General features: G+C 50.6%; 5 protein-coding genes across 5 annotated transcripts; 3 read left to right on the forward strand and 2 right to left on the reverse strand.

Annotated features, from left to right (window-relative positions):
- Positions 1–195: 195 nt before the first annotated feature.
- UREG_00185 (uncharacterized protein) lies at positions 196–939 on the forward strand (the record flags this gene model as incomplete). The annotated part of the gene is made up of 2 exons (XM_002540626.1): positions 196–263; positions 285–939. 2 exons carry the CDS (start codon positions 196–198, stop codon positions 937–939), a joined length of 723 nt encoding a protein of 240 aa, XP_002540672.1.
- A 760-nt stretch (positions 940–1699) lies between these two features.
- Positions 1700–2187, reverse strand: UREG_00186 (uncharacterized protein; the record flags this gene model as incomplete). Its single annotated transcript, XM_002540627.1, has 2 exons — positions 1700–1975; positions 2137–2187. The coding sequence occupies 2 exons, from the start codon at positions 2185–2187 to the stop codon at positions 1700–1702; spliced, it is 327 nt and encodes a 108-aa protein (XP_002540673.1).
- Positions 2188–4261: 2074 nt separating this feature from the next.
- Positions 4262–5852, reverse strand: UREG_00187 (uncharacterized protein; the record flags this gene model as incomplete). Its single annotated transcript, XM_002540628.1, has 6 exons — positions 4262–4501; positions 4560–4914; positions 5151–5363; positions 5522–5629; positions 5689–5729; positions 5784–5852. The coding sequence occupies 6 exons, from the start codon at positions 5850–5852 to the stop codon at positions 4262–4264; spliced, it is 1026 nt and encodes a 341-aa protein (XP_002540674.1).
- A 1810-nt stretch (positions 5853–7662) lies between these two features.
- Positions 7663–9455, forward strand: UREG_00188 (uncharacterized protein; the record flags this gene model as incomplete). Its single annotated transcript, XM_002540629.1, has 6 exons — positions 7663–7885; positions 7939–8804; positions 8857–8882; positions 8935–9019; positions 9072–9235; positions 9296–9455. 6 exons carry the CDS (start codon positions 7663–7665, stop codon positions 9453–9455), a joined length of 1524 nt encoding a protein of 507 aa, XP_002540675.1.
- A 1051-nt stretch (positions 9456–10506) lies between these two features.
- UREG_00189 (glutamate--cysteine ligase) lies at positions 10507–12859 on the forward strand (the record flags this gene model as incomplete). The annotated part of the gene is made up of 5 exons (XM_002540630.1): positions 10507–10517; positions 10627–10968; positions 10994–11804; positions 11856–12490; positions 12619–12859. 5 exons carry the CDS (start codon positions 10507–10509, stop codon positions 12857–12859), a joined length of 2040 nt encoding a protein of 679 aa, XP_002540676.1.
- Between the last annotated feature and the right edge of the window lie 1846 nt (positions 12860–14705).

Below are 14705 nucleotides of genomic sequence, written 5' to 3' on the forward strand. Positions count from 1 at the left end.
CCATGGCCGTCGGTTAATTCTAACGTCCAGCGACCTCCAGCGCCCGGGTCAATTGCCCGAAGCACAAAATCCGGAAGAACGATAGACCATGCCAAGTCTTGGCCAAGGACCTTCAGTTGAATGAGCTTAGCTAGTCTCCCTATCCTCAAGAGCAACAAAGGATCTCACTTCCTTTCACCAACCTTCATCGCAACCATGGATCTCATCACCAAACACAAGGTTGATCAAGCTGCCCAGGAACTATTTTCAGGTGTTCAGCAATGGTGATCTGCCGCACCCGACAGTTTGAGTAGGTATATCACAGAGAAAACTACTATTCCCATCCGCCGTCTCTACGGCTACTCAATCGACGGCGATAAGACCCTTGGTCTCCCTTTCATCCTGATGGAGTTCATAGAAGGGAACACTTTGTATTCTATGAACCTACGAGAGATGGACAGAGACAAACGGAAGCACCTCTATGCTCAGATGGGTGATGTGTACATCCAACTTTACCGGCAGCAATTTGACCGAATCGGCGCTCTTACCCTTGATGAGAATGGTGGGTGGACATTTACCAATAACCGTCCGCTGACCGTTGATATCAATGCGCAAGAGGTCGCTGGACATGACATCTGTCGCTTTCTACCCCCTAACCGCACATTCAACTCAACAATTGACTATCTGTACATGATCACCAAGTTAATATCCAATGACTTCTACGGTGGTCGGGATTGTATAGTTGATGAAGATGATGCCCGCTGGTATCTCTACAGCATCTTCACATCTCAAGGGATCTTGATGGAACGGGTTAAGCCTGAGTACAATCATGGCCCATTTATCTGGATGCATCGTGACCCGCGCCCTCCTAATATCGTTTTTGATGAGAATTTCAATCTGGGAATGGAGTTATACTATTCCAGCTCAAATGTTTGTGCCCCCATCTTGGCTTACCAATGAAGAGATACTTGGGATATCAAAGGATATATCTTCTCTTGGTTACCTTGCAGCTGTTTTCAACTTCACCCTCCAAGTCGAGCATCAAGAAACTACCTTTCACAACCCTGAAAAGTTACCAACAAGAGATCTCCCTCTGACAAAGCTTTGGAGGCCTCTATCTGAAATTGCAGATTTTCTAATACCCCTTGGACTTTCAATGCCTCATTGTTGTGGAAATGTTTACTGGGATGTTCTGGACCATGTATACTATGGCCGAAATAGTAAAGAGCGTGTACAGAGCTTCTTTGAGTTAAAGATCCGAGCACCTGAATTGCGCGCTGTTGAAAACAAAATCTGGGATTTTAACCAATACGAAAAGGAGCGGGAAGAGTTGGGTATAGAAAAAAGACCGATTGCGCCATCAGAAACAGCAGCCGAACTTTCTCAACTCGGCAGGGCATTGAAAGAATTTGCCAAAAAGCGCAACAATATTAAAAATATCCCCCAGCCCAAGGCTCAAGAATCCACCGGTTCGCTCTTCTTTATTACTGGCCATGGCCCTCAATAACCCGCACTTAGTGAGACGGTCCAAAGGCGGACAGGAAACATTTGTCTCAAGGGTGGCTGTTGATCGGATTCGGGGCAATCTCCGTTTCCTTTCTGTACCTAGTCAACCGGGAGCTGAGACCATGATTTTATTCTCTTGGTATCGGCCAAACGACTGTGATATTGGCTTTATCAACGACTAAGCAAGTCAATCGTCTCTTAAAGAATACGTGAATCAACCATCAGCTGTTTGAGCCGATCGTTTTCCCTTGCTATTTGCTCTTCGACGGTAAATCCGCTTATTTTGTTTGTGGCGGGCATTTTGAGACTTTTTAGCGTTGGTAGCGAGCTGCTCGAGCTGCTTCTTTTGGGCTTTGAGGGTCTCCATGAAGGCCCGTATCTCTTCGGCTTCCAGCTGTATTGCCTTGAGTCGCTGCCGTTTCTCTTCCAATCCATCCGTGATCGCGTCATGAAGTGTTTGTTCTGTAGGGGCAGCCATTCTCCAGCGCGGCTATATAGTTTAATGTAGAGCTAATAAATTTAGGCGACGGTACTCCGTACATTGAGCTTGATTATGAGGTTTGGATCTGGCTTCAATATGGAAACGAGGACACTGGTTAGTTAGTTACCCAGCACAAAACGCGGGTTAGCAATGCAGCAGCGGAGACTGACAATGAAAAAGATTGGTGGCACAACTGAAAGTCGTCTTACAGTATGCCCCATGCTATTGACCTTTTCGAACGAAAACGATGCTCCAATCGAAAATGGCCAGATCACCTATGAATTGCCCTCTACCTCTCATGTCGGAACATCAACCCGCAATGATGCAATAATCTGAACTGGGGAGAAGCCAAGACGGTTCTCCTTTGATATATTGTTGGTAATAGTACTCGATACTTTTAGGCTTTGAAGAGCCTACCCATGCTATTCTTGTGGAAGGCTGATTTCCAGGTTGACTTCTGAGTGGGGATTTTGTATTCATAATGCAGGCTGGTTCAAGTTCAGGCATGGACTGGTTGCCTGGACATTGTTGAATCCAACCTACGCGGAAGGGCTCTGATGGTCCTCATTAATCTGCGCTGTCAAAACGTGAGCTAGCTTCTCCCCTCAATTTGAGGGAATTTCTTATCAATCACTGAGCTACTGAGTAGCTCCTGGAGTTGTTGTTATTCCTAACAACTGCATCCGTACGCCGATACCAAAGGCTAAGATATCAGACCTGGCTGTTGGGCAAACACAGCCGACTATTATCAATTGCTGGCTCATGTATGATGTGTTGGTAATCTCTGTGAACGAGCAGATTTCCAGGCGATTAATGGTTTGATCGCGCATAGACCACGCATCGACCCATGCTCCTGTCTCTCAGCATGACCAATTCTCTAGACGCGAGTCGACGAGTCCGCGGATAGTCATGTGCCAGGAACCTGATTCATGTCGTTGCACATGGCGTCGGCTTCGGGTCTTCTTCTTCATAACAGAGGTCTCAATTGACTTCCGGTGCAGGAACATGAAGTCGTGGGAATCCAAAGCGGAAAACAGACGGTTTAAAGCGAAGTTGGAGTTACACCAATATCAAATCTCCTTCCGTATTTGAACGCTGGGTTGACCAACTTGAGAGATGATCGATGTAATAAAGCCAATCAACTTGTACAGTGGCAGCCATGATTGCCTTGATTACTCTATCGAGAGTGCCAGCATCCGGAATATCTCCAAAAGGCCTTAACAGTCAACCAAACGAATGGCATTCAGAGAGTGAATCCCTTACGACGAAATAGTAAACGATCCAATCTCGTTTGACGCTTTCCAAGCTGGCTGCTCCCTTGGACTGATCACTGATGCCGATAAACTCCCACGGCCATCCGCAGAGGCTTTATTATTTATCAATTGCATCGAATCCCAATCCACGAGCGCCAGATGCTTCTCGAGAAGAGTTCTCAATCCCATCTCTTTCTATGTCGAGCATCAGGACTTGGACAGAATTCAACACCAGGCCAGCGAGAGCTCACTTTCCGCGCGGCCTTTGGAAACATGCATGTGCTCTGCAAGCACTGATTGAGCCGCTAAACTGGAAGGATTCCGATGTGTTCACAAACTGGCCGACACCATGTCGAAAGCTTCTTCAACAGGAATCAAGGCTTACCCAACCAGTGGGGCAATCGGGCCGTGCCGCTTAGCGATCAGCGGAGCATGATTCTGTGAGAGAGCCTGCGTGTGTTGCCAAGACATCATATTTTCGTCGAATCCCCAGACTCCGTGGCATACGCGGTGCAGATCCAATCTTCAATTAGACGGCAAACCAGCAAGCAAACGACGGAAAACTTCGCGGAGATGGCGCTTGAAGATCTCGCGCTCACAGCCATCAACAGCCGCAAGGGCATTGGTGGCTCACATTTTGCAGTGTTTGCTTCGGCTGCCTGCATGATGACTAAGGCGCCACACCAGGCTAGTCCCAAACTGGTAAATGCTGGGGGTGCGCTTGGCGCTGCCGGCTGCTGGTGTTCTGGGTCGCCGCGAACAAACGTGCATGCAAACCTTACGGTGGCCGCCACTGCCAGTCTTTGGCCCTTTGTCTCCAGGGAACGAGAACGGGAACACCACGCAGTCAAGATGAAGCGAAGAACGTACTCGTCATTTTTCCATCATCGTAACCAAAACCCGCCCCCTAGATCTTGGGTATTATTCCTAGCCGGACGGTAGATCAAAACAACGCTGAATCCTAACTTGAAAAAAAAAAAAGATACGAGTTAAGGAACAAAAAGATTTCCCTGTCATATACTCCTTTGGCAGCTCTCGCGAATCAGGATGCCTTGGGTTTCTGCCCATATACAATGTAGTAGCGCGAGTAGATGTGCAGGCTGCGGTCCATCAGCTCCTTCCTCACTCCAACCAAGAGCAGCTGGATGCGAGCCACGTTCCAGCCTAGGACTCTCGTAAAGAGTGCCAATGAATAGGCCTCCAGGGCCTCCAGCATCATTGCCTGTTGATAACGGCCCAGTTCCTTTAATTTCCGGTCTTTCGCCCACGGCGAGAATGGGACCTAGTGATCAAGCATGAGCTCCCCGTCTTCCGCGAGAGGGAATGGAGCATGGACAAACCTTGTAGAGCTCCTCGGTCACGTTTTCAAACCCGGCATCGATCATCCACTGCTTGTAATTGTGCGACACGCCCATCGGTTTCCCAAACTTGCCGCTGGCCTCGATCAGGCGATCCCGCCACTCGCTCAGGCTCGTTGCTTTCTCGATCGTGTCGTCGTCGCCAAACAGGCCGACGGTCGAGTCCGCGACTTCAAACCAGCCCCCGGGCTCTAGATTGGCCAACGCCTGTTTAAACAGCCGGGGATAGTCCTTTACACTGCCTTCGATATTTCGAACGTGGACAAAGTCGAATGGTTGGGTGAAGTTCCAAGGCGATTCAAAGTCGTCAATTTCAAATTTGCAGTTGGGCGGAAGCCTATAGGCGTGGTTAGACGGTGTCTTCTTTTGTCCATGAAGTGCATTTCGTCGGCTGGCAGGGCCCTACCATGACGGCTGAATGGGACTGAGATCGGTTCCTAGAACACAGCGTTAGACTGCTCGAGCCATCGAGTAGATGCCAATGCAACCAACCTGTCACAACGGCCTGCGGATGTTTGCTGTCAACGAGTATTAGTTTCGTATGATCAGTGAAAGCATTAGGGAACACCATACTCAGCGACGTCAATCGCCCAGCTGCCGGTGCCGGTTCCAAGATCCAAGATCTTCGAGACACCAGGCGGAAGCGGCGCGCGATACAGGTCGCCTCCGGTGATCATACTCCAGATGTGATGATGCTGGCAACAGTAAGAAACAGCTTGAATCACCGCGGGAAGCCACAATGAAGCGTACCAGGTCCAGCCGATCTTGCTCTCGTTCATCATTGGGCTATGGAAAGTTAGCAGGTCGCATACCGACCTTCGTCATGAACAAGAAACCCACGATGAGATATTCGCCTTCTCTGTAGGCATGATATCGTCTTCCATTCTGGAGTGATAAGCGATTTAGCATCTTATAGAGCCGCCGTCAATGGCACACAAACTGACTTCATATCTGCTTGCAAGTTAGATGCGGGGGCGCATTTCGAGTCAAGGTAGTGGCCATACCGATAATTCATAATACTTGAACTCAGGGACGCCGTGCTGCTTTCGATGCTGGCATTCTGGATGTTAGTTCTCCGACATTCTCCAAAAAGTTTATCAGCGGGACCTACGAGGCCCCGTCAGAGTCGTCATCGTAAAGCTCATGATCATCCTAATGTCCGGATTAGCAGCCAAGACAAGGCCCGACAAGACGCCTTCGACCGACCTCTGGGACGATATGGGGTTGATATGAGGGGTGAGGATCACTCCGCGCAGTCGATGATTGTTCTGCCATGTCTGTTTGCTCGGGGTTCCAGGACGGCACCCGACGTGGCTCGCGAGTGTGAAGTCGCCAAAATATATTACTTGCGATGGAGAATGCGCACTTTAAAGAATGAGCATGGCTGTCAGGCGTCCTCTTGTCCCGCCGCAGCGAGATGTTTCATTGAGCATCCAAGGGAGAATGAGTGATACAGAGGACTGGGCCAGGGAATTGGGGCGAAACGGCGCTCAAGTCACCTGTTCCATGTACTACACAGCGCCCAATGGCGGGTGCCAGCCAAGGCAGGTTAAATCATGCACTCTTTCTGGCTCCAGGTCGCCCTCGTCCAAGAGACACAGTGGGACCCCTCTGCTAGTGCCCAGCGCTTTTTGCTCCTTTCAGGTCTTTCGCGAAGCAACATGACTTGTGCGGATGTGCGTCCCGGGGGGTGGTGTCTTCGGGGATGAACGGCCGCTAGACAAAACCCACTCTCGGTCCGGGCATTGTTTTGAGACTGTGGCAACCCTGCAAGGATTCTTTCATGATGCCGCCCTAATACTTGTCTGCATTTTACCTGGAGATTCCGCGCTGGGAGGACAGGCAACGCGAGAGCGCAAGACAAGCAGCAATAATATTGCCAATTGCCAATCGGCCATCCCCTCAGCCAGCTACGGCGCGCGAGACAGGCCAGCCACGGATGCTGTCACGTGGTAGCTAGACATCGGCTTTGCGTGCTCCTGATTGGCTGGGCATATTCATTAGTCAGCATTCTTTCCGATTGGCTGGCTGTCCCTATTTTGCAGTGTTTGCAGCCGTGAACCTTCTCCGAACTAACTTAGCGATGTTATTAGATCCACTTCACTCCTGCTGCCAAAACCGAGTTGACCACCTTGCACCGTCAATCAGGCGAATTCTGGCCTGAGGGAGGGCCGGCTAACTAGCGAGCTGACACTGACATTGCGCCTGGCGAGAGGCAAGTCAACATCTGAGAGTTCACCGGCGCTGTGCCGCCCTCCTGAGTCATGCATCTCCAGGCGAATCGTTGCTCTCAACGCTGACGACGAAGATCAGGTCTGCTCAACCCAGTTCTGCACACGGCTCGCGAAATCCCTTCTCCACGGGCTGGCGGGATCAGCGTCGTGGCCTCAGCTCATGCCAGAGGCGGGCCACTTTATGCTCCAACTACTGACAAGGATGTGGAAAATTGCCAAATCTAAAAAAGGCTCTGCCCATCCGGCTCTGGCGAGATTGATGGCCAAGAAGCATGGGAGAAGTCATCTCTCTCGCACTATCGTGGCCGGGCTTTTCTTTCTTGGTCACCAGTCGGACGGGCTGTTCGTGTGGAAGTAGCCGGCTTCCATGTGGACTTGGAGACCGACAATCCCCATGACATTCGGCCCTCTCCTTGGGGACTTACTGGCTATCACCCAAAAAATACGGAGTACAAGACGGTGAAAACCTGTGGAAATATCCTTGCCTTTCTTGACATTCGCCCATGGAGCTTGGGAGGCACACCCTTCAGCCTTCAGGCACCAGTTCCATCCTGGGCTTCTGTGATGGTGCAACTTCCGCCGTCGAGGCGAGCTTAGCGGGCGGGGCCTGCGAACTCTGCTGCCGTAGACACTGCCATTCATTCGCCCATATACTATCGGCTGTGTTTGTCTCTCCACAAGCTAAGACTTCATTCCCGTGAAGGTTAACAAGCTCTGGGTTGCATCCTTTGTGATGGTTTCCGAGCGCCGCCTTAGAAAAGGCTGAGGAAACCCAGCCGATTCGAATCGCTCCCGTTTTGCCCAATTTTTGAGTCGGACTTGTTCGATTTTACAGGGGGGGTTCTTGCAGGATGGATCTACGTCAATTTGTCTCCGGGCAGCCGGTGCTTGCAGCCGCAGTGGCATGGCTCCTGTATGTCATCAGCCTCGTTGTCTATCGGTTATGGTTTTCCCCATTATCCAAGTTCCCGGGACCGAAACTGGCAGCTGCTACGCTCTGGTACGAGTTTTACTATGATGCCCTCTGCCATGGCAGATATACATTTGAGATCATGAAGATGCATCAGAAATATGGTCCGTTCCCGGCTTCTGTAAATCAACCTGTATTACAAAGCTGATCGATGTAGGGCCCATTGTGCGCATCAGCCCTCATGAGCTTCACATCGACGATCCAGAGTACTATGATGTCCTGTTCTCACGAGACAGCCCTCGCGACAAGTATGAATACTACACAAGACAGTTTGGCACACCAATGGCGGCGATCTCTACCGTAGAGCATGCCCACCATCGTCTGCGCCGTTCAAACATGAACCCATACTTCTCCATGGGGCGCATCCGCAAGCTGGAACCGACCATCCAAGCCCTAGTGGATAAGCTCTGCGCCCGCTTCAGGGAATTCAAAGGCACGGGAACGCCCCTTGTGGTGCAGCATGTCTATACCTGCTTCTCAACGGAAGTGATCTCGGGTTATACCATGGGAAGCGGTTTTAACTATTTGGATGAGCCTGATTTCGTCCCCCATTGGTGCGATACCTTGAGCGGCATTGCCAAAGCCACCGTCTTCTTCAAGCAATATCCCCTACTACTGCATATTATGAAAGCGCTACCAGAAAACTTCGTTGGGAAGATGGACCCGGGCATGAATCTAATGTTCATCTTCCAGCGCCGGTGCAAAGTTCTCATCGACTCAGTCATCGCAGAGCACGCTGCACCTGATTATGCAGAAAAACGAAAATCGTATGACCACCCAACCTTTTTCCACGACATACTTGAAAGTAATCTCCCACCAGAGGAGAAGGGCCCGGAGCGGTTGTCGCAAGAGATCCAGGGTGTGATCGGTGCCGGCTCTGAGACGGTTGCCAAGACCCTCAGCTGGCTGACATACTACCTGGTTGCGAACCAAGACAAACTGGACAAGCTGCTCGAGGAGCTGAACAGACTGGATCCGGACCAGACTGCCTCCTTTGTGGACTTTGAGAAGATGCCGTACTTGGTGAGTCAAACTAAGCTGTTCGGAGTGAACGATTCTAACTGTGCACGGGCAGACGTCTGTCATGCTGGAAGGCCTGCGGTATGCCTGCTTCCTACCCCGGTTCGCGTAGTATCGGCTAATCAGAAGATAGACTGTCATATGGCGTCAGCTCTCGGCTCCAGAGAGTTGCCCCTGATCGTAATCTTCAGTATAAAGAATGGTCCATTCCGGCTGGTGTAAGTTTCGCCCAGGTTAAACCGTATTCACTCTGCTTACCCGGTGAACCAGACCCCCGTGGGCATGACCAGCGTGATGATGCATCACAACGAAGATATATTCCCCGATTCGCACAGTTTTATACCCGAGAGATGGCTTGATCCCGCACAGCGAAGATACCTAGAAAAGTATCTCGTCGCGTTCAGCAAAGGTTCTCGACAGTGCGTTGGAATAAAGTATGTGTCTTCTACTTTCGTCTCAGGCCAGCGCTGCAGTGCTAACTGGACATCAAACAGCCTGGCAAGAGCCGAGTTATTGCTTGCCATCCCCAAGCTTTTCCGTCAATTGAAATTTGAGCTGTACGAGACCACGGTCGAGGACGTGACCCTCGCGCACGATCTCTTCCTCCCGTTCCCCAAGAAGGGGAGCAAGGGCGTGCGAGTACTTGTTGTATAGTTTAGAAGATATCTCCTTTTGTTCACATGTGGAATCGTAGCACGTTTGGCTGGAGTTCTGGTCGGGGTACATATATGTAGTTAGTGGGAGTATCTGAAATCTATGCACATAATCTTCATGTAATACCTGGATCTCTCGAAGCAGTCGAGCGCTTGAACCCTGTATGATCTTCAGGCGCGCTAAATAGTGCCGTTGCTACACGAATAAAGGATATCTACAAACATAATTTTGGTTTTTTTTTTTTTTTTTTTCCGCTTTTTTGAAGATAAAAAAGCACGACAACCCAAGCAGGATGGCTTCATATCAATCAGACGGGACGGGTTCTTCGAGATCTTGTCAAGGATCATCCCGATTATGGACGTCATTGCCTGGCTTTCCCTCTTCTCACAAACGCCTATCAAAGGGCAGATTGCCGGAGGGATTCGTTTCTTCAGGGGATACGAGCTGGTGCCTGCTCACGGACCCGGCAGCCCTGCAACCACCACACGGAAATTTGTCAGCGACGAGGAGAAGCGAACGACCGAGCCCGATCTGATGATTGGGCCAGCATGCAGTCGGAGGATAACCTTGCAGCTCCTGTTCGGGTGCATCGTTGATGATCGAAGCACGCTGATGAGAGCTGGGAGGGGCGGGAGTTTCACGATGCCGGCTTCAACCAGCCAGCACGAGTGCTTCACTCACCACCATCCGCACAAAAAACTCGCGGGGTTGTATGACCCAGCCAGGACAAGGGCTATTTTGTGCTGGCTTTGTTTCCCTCCGCGCGTTTCCGTCGAACGATCGCGGGTAAAAGCATAAAAGCCCCCAGCTTCACTGTTGACTAACAAACTAGTCTGTCTGATATTGCCCCTCGCTTATTAATCCCGATGCGATATTGCCGAAATCGAGGATCGAGATTTATCATCATTCAGCCGCTCAGCAGGCCTGTGGTCCTCTTTATATAGCAGCAGAGAAGCCCCCCCCAATGGAGACACGGAGCCATTTCAACCTAATCTCCCCTGAAGCCCCGTCGTAACGCAAGCGTGTTGAAGAGCTTTGTGAGGAGCCCGCCATGGGGTTGCTGTAAGTTCTGCTTAGTCCCATTCCAACCACCCTCGGGTATCTGTGAACTGACTGGGAGTCCTGCCTGAATAGAGCGCTTGGAACACCGCTGGCATGGCCGGAAGCAAAGCAAAAAGCGAATCAAGTCAGAGAGTGGGGAATTGAGGTATCCCGAAGATCTCTCAGCCTGCGAAGCCCAGCTGGACCATCCTGACGAAACCTCTCTAGCAATTGTTGAGTATTTGGAACAAGGCAAAGGGCAAGGAGAGGGACGTGTTGCTTTGGGGAGACGAGGTAATTGTCTACAACACCTGGCTGAGCGCTGGGGAGCGTGGGTTGACTTCTTGTGTCAGGTTGAATACCTCGTTGTCGCTGTCAGCGATGAGGAGCAGAGAGCACGTCTGTCTCTTCGCCAGGCAGAAATTCTCAAGTCGCTTGAGAAAGATGAAGAGCTTGCAGAGGGAAACGATTCGTGAGTCCGCTATACCCCTAGCTAGGTGTGTGCGAGGGCTAATTGATGGCGATGACCCGGGAATCAGAGCGGAACCACTTCCAAAATTCCATCCAGAGTTCGGTCGCTTCATGCTTGAGGCAACCCCGGGAAAGCCATGGGGCATAGGGTTCCGAGATCTCTTAAAAGTGGAATCGGATATGAAACGGAGGTATATCGACTGCATGCGTCAAGTCTATCCGGGCCTTTTACTGATTGATCCAATTACAAGGCGGGTGATCGCGAAGAACCATATGGCTCCGAACGAATATCCCATCACCCTGACTACCTTTCCCCGGCTAGGGACAAAGGATGATTTCTCCACGCCCAGTTTCCCGCTTTCGGGAGACGCTTTGCGATCGCAATTCGTCCCGGACGAGATCGCAAATCCGCACATTCGATTTCCCACATTGGCTGCCAATATTCGACAAAGAAGAGGACGCAAAGTGCAGTTGAATGTTCCCGTGTTCCGAGACACAAATACCCCTTGGCCCTTTAACGACCCCACGGTCAATTATGACCTCCACACGTGGCCTGAAGACAGTGATGTGCGGAATGGTGCCGTCAAGGAAAACCATGTATACATGGATGCCATGGCCTTTGGGATGGGGAGCTGCTGTCTGCAGATTACCTTCCAGTGCAAGAATATAAACGAAGGACGAAAACTTTACGATCAGCTGAGTCCATTGGGTCCGATTATGCTGGCGTTGACCGCCGCGACCCCTATATACAAGGGATTCCTTGTGGATACTGACGTTAGATGGAATCAAATCAGTGGCGCTGTGGATTGCAGAACAGCTGAAGAATTGGGGGAAAAAGTGAGTTATCTTCCAGTCGCTGATATGCAAATCGCTTACACGGCCGCCTAGCCCCTGAAAAACGACAGATGGAGAATTCCAAAATCTCGCTACGGTTCCAACTCGACTTACATCTCTCAAGACTCCAGGTTAAGGCCAGAGTATATGGACCCCGACCTCGTTATAGATGAAGACATCAAAAGACGATTAATGGAGGGTGGAATGGACAACCTCTTGGCCACCCATTTCGCCCACCTGTTTATCCGCGACCCAATCGTTATATTCGCCGAAGATCTCAAGGAGCTTGACCTTAACAAGACGGATCACTTTGAGAATCTTCAATCTACCAACTGGCAGCATATCAGATTTAAGCCGCCACCGGCCGAGAACGACATTGGCTGGCGAGTGGAGTTCCGACCCATGGAGATTCAGGTCACCGATTTCGAGAATGCTGCGTTTAGCATATTCATGGTCCTCATCACCCGAGCCATTCTCAGTTTTGATTTAAATTTCTATATTCCCATAGCGCGGACGACTGAAAACATGGAAACCGCCCATGCTCGCAACGCCGTCCTTGAAAAGAAGTTTTATTTCCGCAAGGACCCTTTCCCCCATCGCCTACCTCGCCAGAGCGCTAGCAATTCTCCATCCAGCTCCCGCTCTCCGTCTGCACCGCCTTCTCCATTTTTGGGGCCCGTGGAGTCGGAGTATGGACTAATGACTGTCTCCGATATCATCAACGGCTCCGCATCAGGGCATTTTCCAGGTCTAATCTCCATCGTCGAATCCTATCTCAACAGCATTAATATTGATGTGGAGACCCGGTGCGCCTTAGCAAACTACCTCAACCTAATCCGATATCGCGCGACGGGAGAGTGTGGACGAACGCGAAGTGGATTAGAGAGTTTGTTGCAAAACATCCTGAATACCAGCATGACAGTGCTGTTTCGGACAAAATCTGTTACGACCTGGTCAAAGCGGTGGAGGACATCACCGAAAAAGAAGGCAAGGGTGGAAGTGTTGGATGGGAGATGTTGTATACGAATCTGACGAAGAGTCGAGAAGCAGCCACATGACTGATTGATGTGGCCTACTTTGGTACATATTGTTTCTTGTAGCTATATGCTTTGGGCTTTTGCGCCTTGAACCTGGTTAGAAGCTTGGTTGGACATGATGATAGAGCGACGTTGGGGTCGCGTACGAAAATAAAGCACGCAACTAGATTTAGAGCCTTTTTGACATTTAATATACGGGTCTGGTCAACCTGGTTTGGCTGATTTTCCAGGCGGGATTTTGAGATAATTAGTGCAACAGTGACAGTGAGTAGGACGTGTCGGGTACCAAACTATACAGGAATAGTAGCATTTCGCCTTGAATCTTCTAGGCTGTGGATGTGAAAAGAGGAAGATATCTGGTAATTATCATTATTCACCGTTACATAATGCAAGTAGCACTCATGGGAGTCGAGACAATCCTTTGGAATTTTGATCTAAGATGGCTCAGTCGACAAACACCTCAAGTCCGACTGTAGCGGCACACACTATAAATAAACTGTCGCAGATGGAATTTGTCACGGATCCCGGCCATTGCTGGAGCAAAATGAATATTGAAGAGCTTGATGTGCGATTGAGCAGGGTGACGAAGCCCTTGCATATAGAGCTCACTGTATGTGGCTCGTGACTTGGGACGAGCACCTAGGCTTCCAGGCCGAGGTGAGGTCCATGCTTCCTCGCCATGAAACACAAGGATTCCCAGGGCTGGAGAGTTCGTATACAGCTATATTTTCCAACAATTCGCGGATTGTGCATGCAAGGGAAATGAAACAAATGGCACCCAGCAACGGCAGGATGCTACTCTGCTCTTGCACTGCAGCAGTAGCTCCCCGCGCGAGGTGTCCTGTTGATTGTGCCGTCAACATCTTATCTGTTTGAGAAGAGAAAAAAAAAAAGGCCAACAATTGTCACCCCTTGGCATTTTGATCCTGGCGCTGCAGGCATGACATCGGAAAATGCTGTTGCATCGGTGCCAGTGTGATAACTCATCCTTCGCTGGACCCGATTTGTGTGTTCTTCTTCTTGGGCAAGACATTTCCATCGGCGTTCAAGGGAGGGGGGGATCGCCTTGGGTGTTTCAGTTGAGGAACTGGCATTGTGCTGCGGGCATCCTAGCTATATCAGGGCACTGCTGAAGGCCAGAGCGCGGGAACAAGGGGGAAAACTCCCTCCCCGATCGGATTGAAATCGAATCTTGGGATTGTGGGCTTCCAACTTTAAAGCCAGCGCGGCCAATTGCGGATCTGCTTTTCCCCAGTGCTCCCATGCCCAAGAAATGGGAAAGCAGACGGTTGATTGGACTGTGAGACTTTCCCCATGGAGGCTGGTGCAGTGGCAGAGGTGTGCGTTTCAATCCCAGCTGGCACATTTTTTGGACGATGTCTGTGGGAGGGCAAAGGGGGAAAGGCCAGGGAGTTCAGTTGAGATGATTTGCTATGTTTTGCAGAGGAGACGGGAGAGAGAGAAATCAGGCATCATTCCAGGGATACACCATCACAGTGACGAAGTGAGTCAAAGGGGCCTCGTTCCACGGTTGATAAGCTGATGAAGAATTGATGCTTGCGTCACTCGAGTTCGGAGGGGAGAGAGAGAGAGAGAGAGAGAGAGGGAAGAGGATAAAAATGGGCAGATTGCCAATCGAGATCTGGGACACAACTGCCGGTGACACCTGGGGGGAACGCACCCTGCCCGATTGCCAATGACACCACCCGCCCGTTCTCGTTGGGGATCTGGCAGTGCAACGGCGCTCTTCTCGGACAGATCCGACAGGCACGGGATAAGGAGCTGTCTGAGTTCGAGTCTGTGATACATGCGAGCTGCCGTGTCTGCACAAACCACTTGCGATCCCGGGGCAATGGGAAGCTGGTGG

The sequence above is a fragment of the Uncinocarpus reesii genome, genomic scaffold, assembly GCF_000003515.1.
Source record: "Uncinocarpus reesii 1704 scaffold_1 genomic scaffold, whole genome shotgun sequence".
NCBI lineage: Eukaryota > Fungi > Ascomycota > Eurotiomycetes > Onygenales > Onygenaceae > Uncinocarpus > Uncinocarpus reesii.